This window comes from Solanum tuberosum, unplaced genomic scaffold, assembly GCF_000226075.1.
Source record: "Solanum tuberosum cultivar DM 1-3 516 R44 unplaced genomic scaffold, SolTub_3.0 scf00439, whole genome shotgun sequence".
NCBI classification, from domain to species: domain Eukaryota; kingdom Viridiplantae; phylum Streptophyta; class Magnoliopsida; order Solanales; family Solanaceae; genus Solanum; species Solanum tuberosum.
In genome coordinates, this window is record NW_006239361.1 from 450,249 (window position 1) to 467,343 (window position 17,095).

The 17,095-nt window shown below is 28.6% G+C and overlaps 1 protein-coding gene across 1 annotated transcript; it reads right to left on the bottom strand.

The window, feature by feature from the left end:
- Nucleotides 1-5,827: 5,827 nt before the first annotated feature.
- Nucleotides 5,828-8,893, bottom strand: LOC102601116 (uncharacterized). Its single transcript, XM_006363417.2, has 6 exons — nt 8,629-8,893; nt 8,315-8,470; nt 7,044-7,124; nt 6,813-6,938; nt 6,358-6,453; nt 5,828-6,152 (listed from the first exon to the last, which is right to left on the bottom strand). Exons 1-6 carry the CDS (start codon nt 8,735-8,737, stop codon nt 6,076-6,078), a joined length of 645 nt encoding a protein of 214 aa, XP_006363479.1. The 5' UTR covers nt 8,738-8,893; the 3' UTR covers nt 5,828-6,075.
- Between the last annotated feature and the right edge of the window lie 8,202 nt (nt 8,894-17,095).

Here is a 17,095-nt window from a genome sequence, read left to right on the forward strand (position 1 = left end):
TTTTTTTAAATTTTTTATATTTAAAAATTGCGTAAAAATACTATAAATCATGATAATTGACAACATAAAATATTTAAAAAATGTTGTATGTGGTAGTCTTATTATGCCTTAAATAGCGTCAAAGAAAGTACAACTTTGTAATAAAAAAACGTATTCCTTTATCCACGCAAACAATCACTTCAAAAACTCCGTTAGTAGCCCCAAAACATACCATTTATATTATTGGGCCCGTGCATAGCACGGGCAACATTATCTAGTACTTAGACAAAGTAAAGTAATTTTTTGGTTTTGAAAAATAGCTCATTATATTTTATGAAATATATTTACATAAAGCTAGGTGATTATTTGGCTCATAGAAATTGTGATTATTAAAATGTGTTAAGGGGACAGTAATCGCAAATATAGCCTCCCCTTAAAGTGCAAAAAGGACGGTTAGCCATTACGATAATGAACACTAATCAAGATTATATAATAGGTGATGGATTTGATTATAATTGATCCTAAAGTATCATATTATATCCAATCTTATTTTTTATTTTTTATTTTTCAGTAATCATCATGTCATTAGTTTGTTCCTTTGATTTCAAAATATTAGCTTACAACAAAAATTGTATTATCAAGTATTTTATCATCGTTACCTTTTTCCTTTTTAATTTTCTTTATAAGTGCGCCATTATTGGGTCTTAATTTTTTTAGGTTTTGATGGGTAGTAGGGCTATAGTTTGTTAATCCAATAATTAAAGCAAATGATGGGCCTAATTAGTTCTGTTTGCTTAATCCTTAATACCTTATGATTGGATATTAGTGCAACCTTTTTTTTCATCAAAGCAAACAATTTTGTGAACGAAAAAATTAAATAGATATATATCATTGGCATTTTTTTCCTTTCATTAACATCATACACTTCAAATGTATGATCTTGATCAACGTTAATTACGTGCATTAATGTTCAATTCAACTCTCGACTGTGTTTTCAAAGCAAAAGTTGAATGTATGTGTATGTTTATCGCGTAGAAATCAACTATATAAGTGTGTGGCCAATTGAATCTAATATATGTGCTTGACGATCTCCGTTTAAACAACGTCTAAACTAGACATTAATTTATGCATGATCTAGTGCAAATTCCGCTGTAAACTATCAACATCATATGTTCATTGTTTTTCTATAAATAAAATTAAGTAATATTTCTAACATTTTTGGAAGATTGAAGTTTTATCCAAATTTATGTCAATACTCTAGTGAAAAAAACATAATAGTACGGTACTATCTGTCAAAGGTTTCATTGTCATCAATAAATGACAATATTAGTGTACCCAAATGAAAACTCTATTAATTCCTCTAATTAAACACTTCGAAAATTCCAAAAAAGTCAATTATTCACATCAAAAATTGTTTTCTAATTTGACAAATGAAAGGGACTTCAAATCTCAGAAATCCCAAGATAAAAGATGCAAAAATCTGAAACACCAAAATTAAATTTAAAAAAAATAAAAATAGAAATTACACCTCAAAATTGAGGCAATATTAAATTGAGTTTGTTATATACTACTCCATTTGACAAAGTGTGAATTCACCCTCAACAAATTTGAAAGATAAAAAATATTTTTATATTATATTATTTAAAGATCATTTTAAACTTGCTCCAAACTTAAAAGAGATTATTTTTGTCATTTCCTCGAACTCATACTATGAAATTCAAATTTAAAAAAAGTATTGGTGGGTCAATGAGTAGACATGTAAAAAAAGATTGGGATAGTAACCAAAAGTAGAAATAAATTTTAGACAGGGACACGCAGCGACAGCAAAGAATATGGTATAGTGAATGTAATTTTTTTTTTTTTTATAATTAGAAGTCTCGTATTTAAATTTTTAATATGCCAAAATTCCTTGGTAAGAAGTACTTTCTTCAGAATGGTGTCTTACGTGATTCAAATCCAAATTAATTAAATTTTGATATAAATACCAAATATCGAATAGAAAAGGAGTTCCTTCTCGAGGAGGGCAATTATATTAAACATAGAAATAAATTCTCCACCAACTTTCTTCTCCTTGTAGATTTACATGAACCACACAATTTGCTTCTATATATTTTTTGGAATATCTATTTAGGTGGCCTTATTATTATATCATGCGGAATTGAAATTTTACGTTTCAATTTTTAATTTTTTTTATGTTAATTATCATATGAAATTAAGTGTGATTTTAATAATATGATAATCGGTAATATAATTAATATTTATTTTTATGATAAAGAAATACGATTTTTGACTTTTCAAGAAACGTCTAAATCATATCATACCCACACCTTTATGCATGTAAAAATATTCTTTGTTTATCAATTACTCAAAAACCAACATTTATGATAAAAGTAGTCAAATTTCAAATTTAAACACATAAAATTATATGATTCAATAGTGTTCCTTTAACAATGTTGTTAAATTAGGTCTTAAGCTGAACTTACACCCTAAAAGATAGTTCAAAAGAAAGAGAATTGCTTAAATCTTATAACGAGTCCATCCATCTCATAAACCTTTAACGTGAGACTTTTGTCATTTTTTAACGGATCGTGCTTTACACATACTACTATTGTTATTAAAGATGACCAGTAGCTGCAATGACCAGAGACGTGAACAGTTGTGGATTGATGATTGATAGAGATGGAGAGCTAATAATAGGGTCACATAATCTACATCACTGGATAAGTCAGAATATATAGCATCAATTTCGTGGCTATTTCATTGCTATTATAATAACTTTTTGATTTTTTTTTGTGAGTCACTAAATAGAATCAATACATACATAGAAACAAGTAAGGGATAAAGGTCTGAAAAATATTTCAATTTTGGTCGAATTTGCTGTTGCGATACTAAACTTTCATGAGGATCTATTACCTCCCTAGACTATTTAATACCGTATTTTAAACATATATATTTGCCCACGTGGACATAAAAAATAATACAAAATTATAAATAGTAATGTGTCCACGTGGGCACATATATACCTTTAAAATACACTATTAAATAGTTTAGAGGATAAAAAATACGGTATTAAATAGTCTAGGAGGTAATAGGTCCTTATGAAAGTTTAGTATCGCAACAACAAATTCGACCAAAGTTGAGATATTTTTCAGACCCTTATCCCAAACAAGTATCATATTTGTGATACTAGTTTTTTTTTTCCTCTTAATAATTTGAGATTATATATTAAGTCTTGAATACTTTTAAGAGAATGATTACATAATTAAGATTGAAATGATTAAATGAACAAGGAGAAAAAACCAATCAAATATTATATAACTTATGTTATTTTCTACGTGGATATTTTTTTCACTAATTTTTATTAAGAACCTAATCTATATATATATTTTTTTTACGGTAATTTTAATAAATTAATAACTCCTTTCTAACCATCAACCAAAATACCCCTAACAAATGATTGGATATATTTTTTCATTAGTTTATTTTAAAATCTCTATAGAATGACAATTCTTAAAATTTGAAAGTACTTCAATTTAACTTCTTAATTTAATGTGAATGAATTTTTGTTTATAGTTATACAAATATTATAAATGCACACGATCAAAAATAAGGACCACCAAGATAGACACAATAAAATTGAAATGAAATGCAACAATATTTATTTATCACTTTACATTTTCTGTTACTCAATTTGGTGAGTAGCCCTTAAAATTAGGAAGGGACAATGGGATAAGAAAGAGGAAAGATACAAAATTCAAGAAGTGAAAAATATCAGAGCTAAAGAAAAGTATGCAATAATGCAATAATACATGAACTTCAATGACATTAATACTCCCTCTGTCCCTTTTTAGTTGTTCACTTTAGAAATGACACACAGATTAAGGCAACAATGATTAGCACAATAAAGTTACAATTTTACCCTTATGACAACTTTTCACTTCAAAATTACAACCACTTCTTTGAATTCAAATGAAATAAATTGGAGGGAAACAACATACACTTTTACAATTTTCAAAAAGTGTAAATAAGGGTATAATAGGAAAAAATTTGTTGTCCTTTCTTGATTTGTCAAAATGGACAACTAAATAGGAACAACTAAAAAAGGAAATATGGACAACTAAATAGGGACGGAGGGAGTACATCATAAGAGTGAAAGATGGAAAGAAAGAAAAAGACAACTTTTTAAAACAATAGCTGCAAATCTACACAGAAATATGAATCTAGGTAAGTAGGTGTACAAACATGTGTTGTAGTGAAATATACAGTGGTGAAACTATTTCATTTATAATTAAAGTGCTTAAATTTGAGTTGTGTTATGAATAAAAATTTTGTTGAAATGGTCATCACTTAACGGTTGTTTGAGTAAATGATTCACATTTAATTGAAACTCTAATACGAAGTAGAAAATAAAAAAACAAAAAAATAAATAGGTAGATAGGTAGGTATGTGTAATTAGTAGGTGTAGATTTCATGTGGCAGTATGCCGCCAGTTAAGGAAGAGCGCCGTACAACATTTATAATGGTCCACAGTCCACTTGCTCTTTTTTTAAGGTAAGCTTTTGCTTGGCAAATAATCTAAAAATTTATTTGTTGTAATTTATTTTTTTTAAAAAAAAATTATTTAAAATTATTTATTGTATTGAAATTCAAGAAAAATTAATTACTCCCTTCGTCTTAAATAATAAAAATTATCACTAAATAAGTAATTTTTTTGAAATTTAACTCAAATTTATGTGCTTTCCTCCCTATCTATATTCTTATTCTTCATCTTTTTAATAGTATTTAATTTTCAAAAAACATTTACTCCCTAAATAAAGACCGTAATATTTTTTTTCATTTTATCCTTAGCAGTAATTACTTGATGGTCGGAAGATGTGGTAATTTTAGTTCAAACTCAAGAAATTTATTTATTAGTTTAAAATACAACAATTCAATCTTATCTGAAAAAATCATGGAGTTTGACTATTTATTTCTTAAGAGTTCCTTTGCAATATGTAAGGGACGTATTTATCCAAAGTTTATCTCCACATTAAAATATAAATTTAGCGATTAAAAATGTGACTATATATTATACCATTTGTCCCATACCAAATGTGGTCACTTGATATAAATCATAATCACAACTGGGATGCTTAAGATGTTACAAAAGTTTGGGCCCAAGACAAAAAGTCCATATAAAATCATGTTTAGAGTTCTGTTTGTTTCATAGGTTTCAGCCCAATTTGACACAAACTTCTAAATCATAGTAGTGAATCTGTGCTCTTTATAAGTTACTTATTTAGAGATAATTAACTTTAGAATAAGTTAATTCCATGTTTGATTGGAATAAAATTTCAGAATAAAAATGGCCACTTCTGACACTGCATATTTGAAGTGGGTAAATTTATCTTTATTTAATTTGAAGTTATTTCTCTTTTTTTTTTCCATCATATTAATCTCTCTCAATATTTATTGAGCAAGGATAAAAGGTGAAATAAATAATGAATTATACACATTTAAAGAGTTAATGGTGAAATACACATCTAAATCAACTCTTAAATTTTCAAGAATTTCATACCTCAACTATCTTACATTCCCTTAATTACCTGCTAAACCTATTACTCCTTTTGTATTAAAACACACCTCAATACTGAATTACCCAACTAATCGTTCCCAACAACAACAGGCTCATGTAGTAGGCCAACTTAGCATCAACGTGTTTTAATGTAAATGGAGTGATAGTTTAACCAAGTAAATGAAACAATGATAGTTTAGGTACGAACCTCGTCAAAAGGTTTTAGTTGTTTAGGCGTGTTTTTGATCATTCACTCCAAACAAAACATAAATAATTTTAAAGGCTACAATAACATAAAAAGTACAGATGGTTCAATCTTTCATCAAATTTAGTAGTCCCAAAATTTCAAAAAAAAATCAACCCCAGAATGTTATATACAGGGAATACATATAACTCAATGTAATAATAAAGTGGAATACAATCTGCCTATGGCCTGTAACAAAGCAAAAATTTGTAAATCATTTGTATCAGATTAAGAAAATATGATATCCCAAGCCAAACTAGCTGCAAAATAACTTGCTTATTCATCAATGCTAGAGTAACTATATCAACAAAACCGAAGCGATTGATGCAACTGTTATGATCAACCAGCCATAGCCACCACCAAAAATCGAAATAGCTGTTTTACACAGAAGAAGAAAGGAACGGAATTAATACAAAATTTGGGGTCGATTAGTTAACTTGCAGTCTTGTATATTGAGATAAAGATTACTCATATACAAGCACAGCTAGGTACTTTCAGCTTGCTTTGTAACGGAAACACGAGCATTTGAGAGTATGAAAGAAAGGGTAAGTAAATGCCACATTCACAGAGTTATGCTTACCTATACTTTTGCTGTCATCAGACAAACTCGGAGGCGGAGAAGATGTCTTGTTCGTTATATCAAAACCTAGCTGAGCACAATCCATTCCGAGAGCACCTATTACATTTATCAGGACGGTGGTCACAAATCAATTTTTCCTAAACAAAGATTAATCAGTACTCATTCATAACAACTATCTGACTACACTTCTACTCCCTCCGTTTCAATTTATTTGTCTTACTTTCCTTTCCGTCTAATACAAAACTCTTTCCTTTTTAGGCAACACTTTAATTGCAACTTTTCACATCAGCACATGACATGTTTAAGACCACAAGAATAACAGAACATTTCGTACATTCTACATATCTTAAGTTTAAGACTACAAATTCAAAAGTTTTCTTTACTTTCTCAAACTACGTATCAAGTTAAAGCCAGACAAACGAATTAAAACCGTGGAAGAATAGCATAGTTCTTACATTCTTTGAAGCAAGGGAAACCAGTTTGATTGAGTATATTGTAGTAACCCTCTTGGCAAGCACAAGAATATGTGAAGGAAGAGGTCTTATTGCACGAGCCTCCTCCACAATCAGCCCAATGACACGCTGAAAAATCACAACAAAAAAGAAACAAAATTAATAACATCTTCAATAACGATTCCTGATAACGAAAAGTGTAGCATAACTTAAGGAAGAGCAAATTGTTATTACGTTCAAAGAACGATGTATTAGAGCGTCTATCAGGGGCTGGGGCAGGAGTAGCCTCTTCTCCACAGGAGAAATTTACAGTACCTGCAGAGAGAAAACATCAATATCAAGAAAATGACTACAAGCTATAATGAATGAAATGGAAAAGACGATGATCGTTTATTTGGTTAACCATTTCAATCAAGCTAAAAGATATAACTGGAACAAGTCCAAATGAAAATGATAGTTTGATTATAAAAACAATTACTTGCTAGAGTTTGTTTCTATGTGGAGCATGTTGATTTTATCTTTCTGAATCAATCAATTTTATTAGGATAAGATAATTTGTGTGAACAAAATACATCAGAAGTCAAAGAAGTTGAAAAAACACGATTTCCATTTAATAGATGTATTGTTCTAAGTGTCGCTTTTAATACAACGCGTACGAACTTTCACTATAACAGAAGTGCAACTCTGCCTTTGGAAATCAAATACTTCAGGGATAACATGAGAGAAAGAAACTACGGAAATGAAAAACAGAACTTCATCCAACATATCAAGAACTACCATTAGATTTTTTGCTAATAACGAATATATTAATAACTGTAAATTTTAATCAGAATTCATGATCAATCCATGTAAAATTTTCATATTGAACTTCTTATTTCCAAAATCACTTTCAAACATGCCAATTCAGAGTCTTGCTATGTGCAAATAGGTTTTAAATTGATGAGAAGAACATTCAAAAATAAAATTGAACAAAAGAAGCAGATGAAGATTTGTCTACTCATTTAAAGGGGTTATAAAAGAACAAAGAACACAAAAATCCAACAGACGTAACAAAGAAGTTGCTTATAGTCTTATACTATTCTAACGTTTGGCCATAGATTTTGAAAAATTTATCTTCAAATACTTGTTAGATCATATAATTTGATCAGTTAAAAAATCCATCTTCAAAAAATTTCAAGTTTCACAGTTTTTTTATTTTTGAAACTTCACTCGAAAAACTTGAAATTCCAAAAATCACAACTTCGGAAACTCAAATTTTCAAATTTCAAGTTTCAACTTCAAAATTTATGGCGAAATGGGAGCTAAAAAGTATACCAATATATGACAGTGTGTATTGTAACATATTATACTAAGGTCATACCTTACTTTTAGGTAACTAATTCGCACTTACAACAAGTAATTACATCATATAAACATATAGAGAAATTCTACTACATATCTAGAAATGCATCGAATCCAATTATTATTGTATATTAACTCGAGATCATTGTAAGAACAGTACTTACAATTGGGAACTACACAAGGAAGAAACTTCCAAAAATTATCATTTTCTGAACTAGTTTGCTTCCAGCCAGCATCACATTCACACGCGAAGCCAAAAGTAGCATTTGAAGAAGCTTTACAATTCCCTTTACCACAATTCACTTTTTCACACACATTATCTGTAAAAACAAAAAACAGTAAAATCTCCATCAAAATTGAATCTTTAACAAAACCCAATTCAAAAAATCAAACAAAAAGGGGAAATAAGAAAACCCCATTTGATAAAGATCAGAACTTTGACTAAAATACTGAGTTTGGGGTCAAGATTAGGAATTACCAAAAATGGGGGAGAAGATAGGAGGCAGAGCATTGTTTGCAGAGGACAATATGGGTAGAAGAAAAAGAAGAACTAGAGAGAAAATTGTAATGATATGAGTTGAAGCCATAGCTGAAATCAAGAATCAGCTGGATTTTTGATGGGTTTTTGTGTGAGATTTTTGGGTATTAAATGGGTGAAGATGGAGGGTATTTTTTATTTTTTTCAAATGGAAGTTTCTGAAGACGTGGGAATTTAGAAAAATACTAATGTGGTCATATGTGGAAATGCTAGGAGAAAGATGACTGATGATTTTCTTGGCTAACTAATAATCAGAGGCCTCAGATTCGAAATAGGGATATTATATTTTTTCGAAGCATTTTTTTTTGAGTTGAGGTTTGTATGATTTAGATTATTTGAGTTTCAATATGGATATCAGACTCAAGATTGAAAAAGATCAGACAAAAAGAATGATTTGTCTTAAAAAGTAAGTATTATTTTGATTCTTATTTTTTAAAATAAATTAATTCTTAATTTTTATTTTTACTAATTAAATTTATGTTTCGTGAGAAATAAGTGGAGTATTTTAGAGGTGAAGGCATAATTTGTGGGATAATATGGTAGAAAAATATAAATTTATTTTTCAGACCAGCATAACCGTTACAATCTCCAGTCTCAATAAATACATACAGGTGCGGCATGTTTATATTATGAATTTATTTTGATTTTAGAATTCATTTCGAGGAAGAACTATTTTTTTTTTATTATATCCTTAGTTTATTATGATTGAGTTAATGTTTTTGAAAAATCTAAAGAGCAAATATGTTTAAGACTAACAATTAATAGGGATAAAATGATAAACGCACTATACCAACTATTGTTTTCTTAATTATTTTTTTTTAAAATTACCTTTCATTTTAGTGAAATATTTTTTTAACTATTTTTAAATCTCAAATGATCTCTGTTTGATATATGCTAAAATTACATAAATACAAAACTTAGTCTATCATATTCTCTAAAAAATTTTACCATTTGAAAAAATTACAAATATTCATACATTCGGATGCATCACATTATGCGATGTATCATAATATATACGATATGTCGAGACGATTGATATATCTAAAATTGAGAGGTGATGTATCGAGACATTGAGTGATGTATCTAGAATCGAAACGCGATATAGACGTTTTGATATGTATCTAAATTCCATTAAATTTAAGAGGTTTTTATAATTTAAAAAAAATAAAAATATAATATAATTACTCCTAGCTCTTAACACTATTAAATTAGTATAAAATTCTCATAATATGTTGTGTCTCAGCTTACGTGCAACTGTGAAGTTGCCCTTTTGACTTTGCACTGCTTGTCTTAACTAACGTGCTACGGTTGCAAATACCACTACATTTTTTCGTTTGTTTTTGAAATTTTGATCTAATTATAATGCACCTTATATTTCATCTTATATTTAAATAAATAAATTTTGTGTATTGATAGCGTAAAAAGAGTTATATTATCAAACTATTTAAAACCTAATTAAGGGTAATTCTTCTCTATACAAATGTTAATTGGTAATTTTTAGGGTCAAATTACATTGATAGATTGAAAAATTATTTAATAAAAATATGAAATTTATTTCGTTTTAGTTTGTTTAGAATGAATTACATATTTATATATTTGAAAATAATTTTATTTTGGAAACCACTAACCACTAACAAATTGATAGTGACAAAAAAATTGGATTTTTTTTGACAAATTTAGACCTTACTACTAAAACATCAAGGGTTATTTTGTCATGTTCAAGTCTTTGTACGTGAGATCTGTTATTACTTTTTTTTTTTTTTATTTATAGGAATTAGTTAGTACCTTTTAGTTTTTTTTAGGTAGTTGGTGTAATAGATGATATTTTAAACGGGAAGTCAGAGATTGATTTCTTTTTTTAATGTTTTTTTAATCGAGCTCGTCGCACCGAACTTAGCTAATAATTTGCAAGTTATTGTATTAGAGTGAATCTAGCTAGCACATGTCCGAAGAATAGAGTGGTTGTTGATATAAAATTGAACAAAATTTATATCTATCACTAGAGGCGGAGCTGGGTGGGGTTCATGAGTTCGGACGAACCCAATAACTTTTCCGTATATTAATCTATATTTGTACTGGAAAATTAATTAAATATATGTGTATATTACTTTTTAAACCCCTAACAAAATTGATTGATAGTTATTAACGAAATTTAGAACCCCAAACTCTTAATCCTGGCTTCGACTCTGCTTATCACATGCCACATACCGACCAATTCGTTGAGCTCACCTAATAAATATATATTGACTTTATAACCATGCTGTTAGATTTCCCCCTTTCCTATTTGGAATAAGTAATAAATAGGGTATAAATTTGTGGTGCGTTTGGTATGTTGGAAAATATGTTTTGAAAAATACGTGTTATTAAAACTTATTTCTAGTATTTAGTAGTAAGTATGCAATTAAAAAAATATTAACATATAATTTAGATAAATACTATGACTAGTAAGTAATATATATGATGGGTGGAAGTGGTAATAGAGTGGTGTGAATGTTCGAAAGTGGCTTGGGTTGGAAATGAGATTATCAATTTGAAATGTACTTTATGAAACTTGTTTTCTGTACTCAAAAAAAATATATTTTTCCAATTTTTAAAACTTTCACCTAAAGAAAATATTTTGACCAGACAAACATAAAAAATAAAAAAACAAAAAAAACTAGAATACATTTATCTTTTAAAAGAATTTCCTCTCCATGAAAATGTTTTTCTCGATATCACACACAACGAGATTAATTTTTTTCTCCTTTTGCTCCCCATAATTGTCATTATTAATGAAAGGCAGCAATTCATAAATTAGGTAGAGGTAGCTGACATAACTGTTACCATATGGTGGGCACTATTTGACTTTTATTGAATCATAAATATGCATACCTCTTCATGCAAACCATTTGGCCAACTCAAGCACAAAATTTAATTATCTAACTTCCTCCTACTTCCACTTTCATACATCACAATTCATTTCATTTACATTATTTCTTCAAAGTCATAATTGTTACTCTCATAGACTAGATGTGCAAATTCTAAAGTTTACTTTTGATCATAGATTTAAAACTTGATATTTGAAAAACTTTGAGTTTTAAAGTTATGTTTTTTAGAATCTGAAATTGTGTTTCAATCTATATTTCAAAATTTATAACCACTCATATATTTGAATATAAACTTTTAAAATATAATTCAAAATCTAAGGTCAAATGAAAGCTAATTTTCTGACCTTTTTTATAGTTGAAAGTGTTTCCCTCGAAAGACTTTTAATATTAACTCTCTCTGTCCCTGATTACTTGTCCACTTTTCTTTTTTTAGTTGTCCCTAATTACTTGTCTATTTTGACAACTCGGATGGTTAGCACCACTCACTTCCAACCCGAAGATTGCGAGTTCGAGTCACCAAGGGAGCAAAAAGGGGTGGGAGCTCCTAGGGAGGGTAAAAAAAAAAGGACAACAATTTCTCTATTATATCCTAAGCAATTTATTACTTTGAAAAATGTAGAACTTCTTGAAAATCTTAAGATTTTAATTCATCCACTTTATAATTAATAGGGGTAATATGGTAAACTCATTATATCAATTATTGTTTTCTTAATAGGTGTGAACCAATTTAAAAATGTACAAGTAATTAAGGACGAGTAAAAAAAATCTCAAACAGAAAAGTATGAGTAATGATTCATTAATTACCTCTCTTAATTTTGTAAGTAGCTATGGGAATAAGCTTGTTTGTTTCACAAGCCTATCCCCAAACTTTATAGCACCAGCGCTTCACGTTTTTTTATTTTATCTTTATACTATATTTTTAAATTAATGACTAATATTATATTTTTAAATTAACGTCTAATATTAGATAAAATTGTCATTTACCAAAAAAATGAACTTTAATTTTATATAGTAATTAATAAATAGGCACTAGAAATCTAGATCATGTCTATTTTTTAGTCGTTACTCGTTAGCGGATTTTTGACGTATTCTCGTGATCACATTAATTAATTATTTATAGATATGGTCAAGAGATTATTTAAGCCACTTAATTAGACAAAATGAGTATTTTTCTAATTAAATGACTAATTTTAATTCCTCCAAAATTCTAGAAGTATTTTCTTTTGGAATAATTAAATCATTGTATTTTACATGTACCTTGTTATATTTAATTTTAAAATTAATAATGAGATGCACGTCTATCTACGAAATCTAGATGACTAAGACTCCAAATATTTTGCAAATAAGTCTTGATGGGTGCAGTTGAAAATTGTATAAATAGAAAATCAGGTTTTTCGTTGTATACATAAATATGCTCTATAACTTGGGCTTTAATTGACATCATATGTGGCATAACACGTGGCAATTCATGTGACATACACTCGAATTGATTTGTATTTTCTCAATTAGAATGTATATGTATAATGTTTAAGTGTCTAGTTGTGCACGTTCGAAATTGGAGTACATATATATCAGTTGGAACCCAGTTGAAGGATACGTTTATATATTGTGCCAATATTGTACATGTTTTCCTATAGATCGACTCCTCCCCCAACCCAACTACACAAAAAAACAGGAACTTATGTATAACTAAAACAAAATAAATTCTTTGTTAGGCCTAACAATTTTCCTGTTAATCTTCTGAGTTTATTGGGCCTTACGAAGACAATTAATTTGGTCCAGTTATCACGGCCCAGAGTGGACAGCCCAGACCCACTATTGTGAGTGCCCATCAGTTTTTTTTTTTTTGAAAAAATAACTTGGATGAGTACCTTCTATCATAAATAAATAAATAAAATCGAGTAAATGGTTGAGATGAAGCCACGTGTCCGTCCGTTAGTTTTAAGGGTATACACAATCCAAAAGAGTAACGGTAAGGGTATATACAACCTTAAAGTATAACGGAGGGTATTAACATACCATTTATGATAGTTCGAGGGTATATTTGTCCCTTTTCCCATAAATAATTACTGATTTTAACGATACTTTTTATTTATTACCATTTATAGCAATACATAGCAATACTATGTTAAATCTGCAATATGTATTAAAAGTGAATTATGTATATATATATAGATAACAATATATGTATTATAACTGTTTTTTTAAATAAATTATGTTTGTTTGGTAAGAAATTGGCACATTGTATTATAAGTGTATTAAAATGTGTGATAAATGTATTATCCATCAATAAAACTTGTATTATAAGTGAATAATAAAATTATTCTTTGTAATATGTATTAAAATTGTATTATAAATATATTAAAAGTGATCAAGTAAAAAAAAAATGTTATTGCTATAAATGGTAAATATTTTTTAATATAGCATATTTATGTAAGTTTTCCTTCTTTTTTTTTGGAAAGTTTCATATTTGACCGTCAAAATAATCATAATCGGTACCTAATACTCCCTCCATCCACAATTGTTTGGCAGGTATACTAAAAAAATAGATGTCCAAGATTAATTGTCAATTTAAACAATCAAGAAATAATTAGTCATTTTTTTCCAATTCTGCCCTTAATTTTAGTATAGTTCAATTGAAAAGTTATGTGGATTTTTGGTATTCTTAGTATAGTAGGGTTATATTAGTCAAATTACACATTGTATTAAATTTTCCTTGAGGGATGTGTATGACCTTACCCTGACAAACAATTGTGGACAGAGGGATTACTATACAATATTATGCATTAGAATTATTATTTTTACTACTATAAAAAAACATTTTTTACCATACCCCCCCCCCCCGCCCCCCGGCGTCCCTCGACTCCTCCTTTATACCAAGCTCTCAAGTTCTTTTTTTTTCCACTCTATTTCTCATTCACACCGTATTTTAATTCGTCTAAATTCCAAGACATGATGCAATGCAACACTTGACTTCCTATTCTTTCTCGTTAAAATTGTTAGCATGGATGGATCTAGATTCTAGATTATCATTTTGTATTCACATAAATCAATAGTTAGAAATCTATAAATTTTAAATTTAAATTTTTCGATGTTAACAATGTATATCTATTAACACAATACAAATTAATAGAAACAATACCAACACTACTGTAATGAACTCATATTGTATTCAAATGGATAATTGGAATTAGACATACAATTATAAGAGTTCATCATTCTCAAACTAGTAACCAATCCTTCCAAAGGAAGAAGTAGAAATAAAAAGGAAGAATGGGGGGAGGTTCCAGATTAATCTAAGAAACTAAGAAATAAGAGACAAATTCATAGCATAACCCTAATTGAGTATTTCCCTCTTATATATATAGGAATCTTCATAGGGTTCCAAATATAATTTAGCATCTTCTCACATAGGTCCTCCAGCTAAGTTATATTCATAACAAAATACACACAAAGAAAATTGAAAGAGATTCAACATCTATTATATATACGTAGAAATGATACTAAATGATACAATCAAAAATAGGTTATTCAGAGAAAACATAAGAATATTAAATCTAGAAGATGGATATAGATATAATACTTAATTATATTTACTATATTTTCCCTTGTGTAGATATGGCTAATACATAGGTATGTTAATTTTTTTTAGTTCTTTGTAATTGTACAGTGTTGTATGGAGATTAATACAATATTTTTTTCACCAAAGAAGTATGAGTGACCCTTTGCCTCTTGTAATTGATATATTACTACGTACGTAAAGGGAACACAATGTCGTGATGAGAAATAAATCTGGTATCTCTCGATTTAAACATCTTTGTCATATACACAAATAGAGACAAAAATAAATTTAATGGGGTGGGATTTTTTGGATTATAATAGAGCCAATTCAAGATAACGACCAAAAAAAAAAGGGACAAAAACAACAGTTACGATCAAAGGAACAAATGCATGTGGTTTTGTGTTCAACAATAATTTTGACTATGAATATATATATAGACAAATAATTCGTAAGGCTTAATTATTTATTTATACACCGTACACGCCCAAAAATTAAAATGGCAACTAGCAATATTTTTTTTTAAATTTTGTACTCTAATAAATACATGTGGTTAGTTCATAACCAGACAATCCAAGAATATCAATCTATATATCCCCTATTATTAATTACTCGTTTACGTGTGTTTGATACAAAGAAAAATGGTTCCAAATTGATTTCTTACTTATTTTCTAGTGTTTCAGTAAGTAAGTGAAAAAAATAGTATTTCATGAGCATTGATGTATAATTTAGTTAAATATTATACGAACGTGATAAGATCGATGGAGAATGGGGTTGGAGGTAGGATGGTTAAGGAGTGGGGATCGGGGGGTTTGATGGATAGATAGGAGATAATAACTTGAAGTATCATATATTAAATATTTTTCGAAAAATATTTTCCTCTCTAGGCAAGATACCCTTAATCAATTAGTAGATAATCACAAAAAATATGTAACGACACAAAATGTACAGAATGTTTCTGAAGGGGTATGGACTGGTGCCCACATGATTTGATAGTTGATACGTATCATATACCTACAATAAATATTTTTTTTTTGCCATATTGGCCTTGATAGTTAAAAAAATAAAAATATGTTTGGAGCAAATATTTTCCAGATAAAAAGAAGAAAAAAAAGATGAAGGAGTACATACATGAAAGTGGCTTTCACAATGATTTTCTATAAAAAAAAAAAAATTCCATAATTTGCAATTTTCTTAATTTAGGTGGTTGACTCTAGTCAACTCAAATTTTCACTTGTCAATTTCACACCTAGTGTCTTCATGGAGTTGAAAATCTTTATTACGATATCTCATACAACTGATACTAATGGTATGAGATTTTTCTTATTTAAGAAAAAAGTGGATCCATAATTTATAGACCTAATCGTGAAAGATTTGAGTCGACTTTTTATGAGATAATTAGTAGTCGTGTGAGACACAAAATTAAATATAATTTGTAATTGTGTTTTTTCTCTCTTTTATTCTAGGCTCTCATCTTATTGCTCTGTTTGTGACTCGAATCTGAGCAACTCACTCTTGTTGACTTGTGATATTCTAAAATTACAACAAGAAGAAAAAAAATTCCTTGATCAATCAAATCAAAAGGTTAAACACAAAAAGAAAAATTAAAGAAAGAAGGCCAAGAAATAGCTATAGTGATTCATCAAATCAAACACATTAGAGGTTAAGGGGAACATGTTAAACAATACATGTGATTGCCAACTAATCACTTATCATTAACTAAATTATATTCCATTAATGGAACATCAAATGTTAACCATATGCTATTTGTCTTCATGGAGTTGGACCCTTATTAATCAATGCTCATGCACCAACTAATTAATTACTACTTTTAACAAAAAGCCAACTCAACCTCTAATCCATTAATGACCACTTCTAATATCTCTTTTATCCAACTAAACTTATCTTTCTTCATTCCTAGTTACTTTCTGGGTTCAAAATAATTGATGTTTTAGATTTGGGCTTATGGATTAGGAGTATT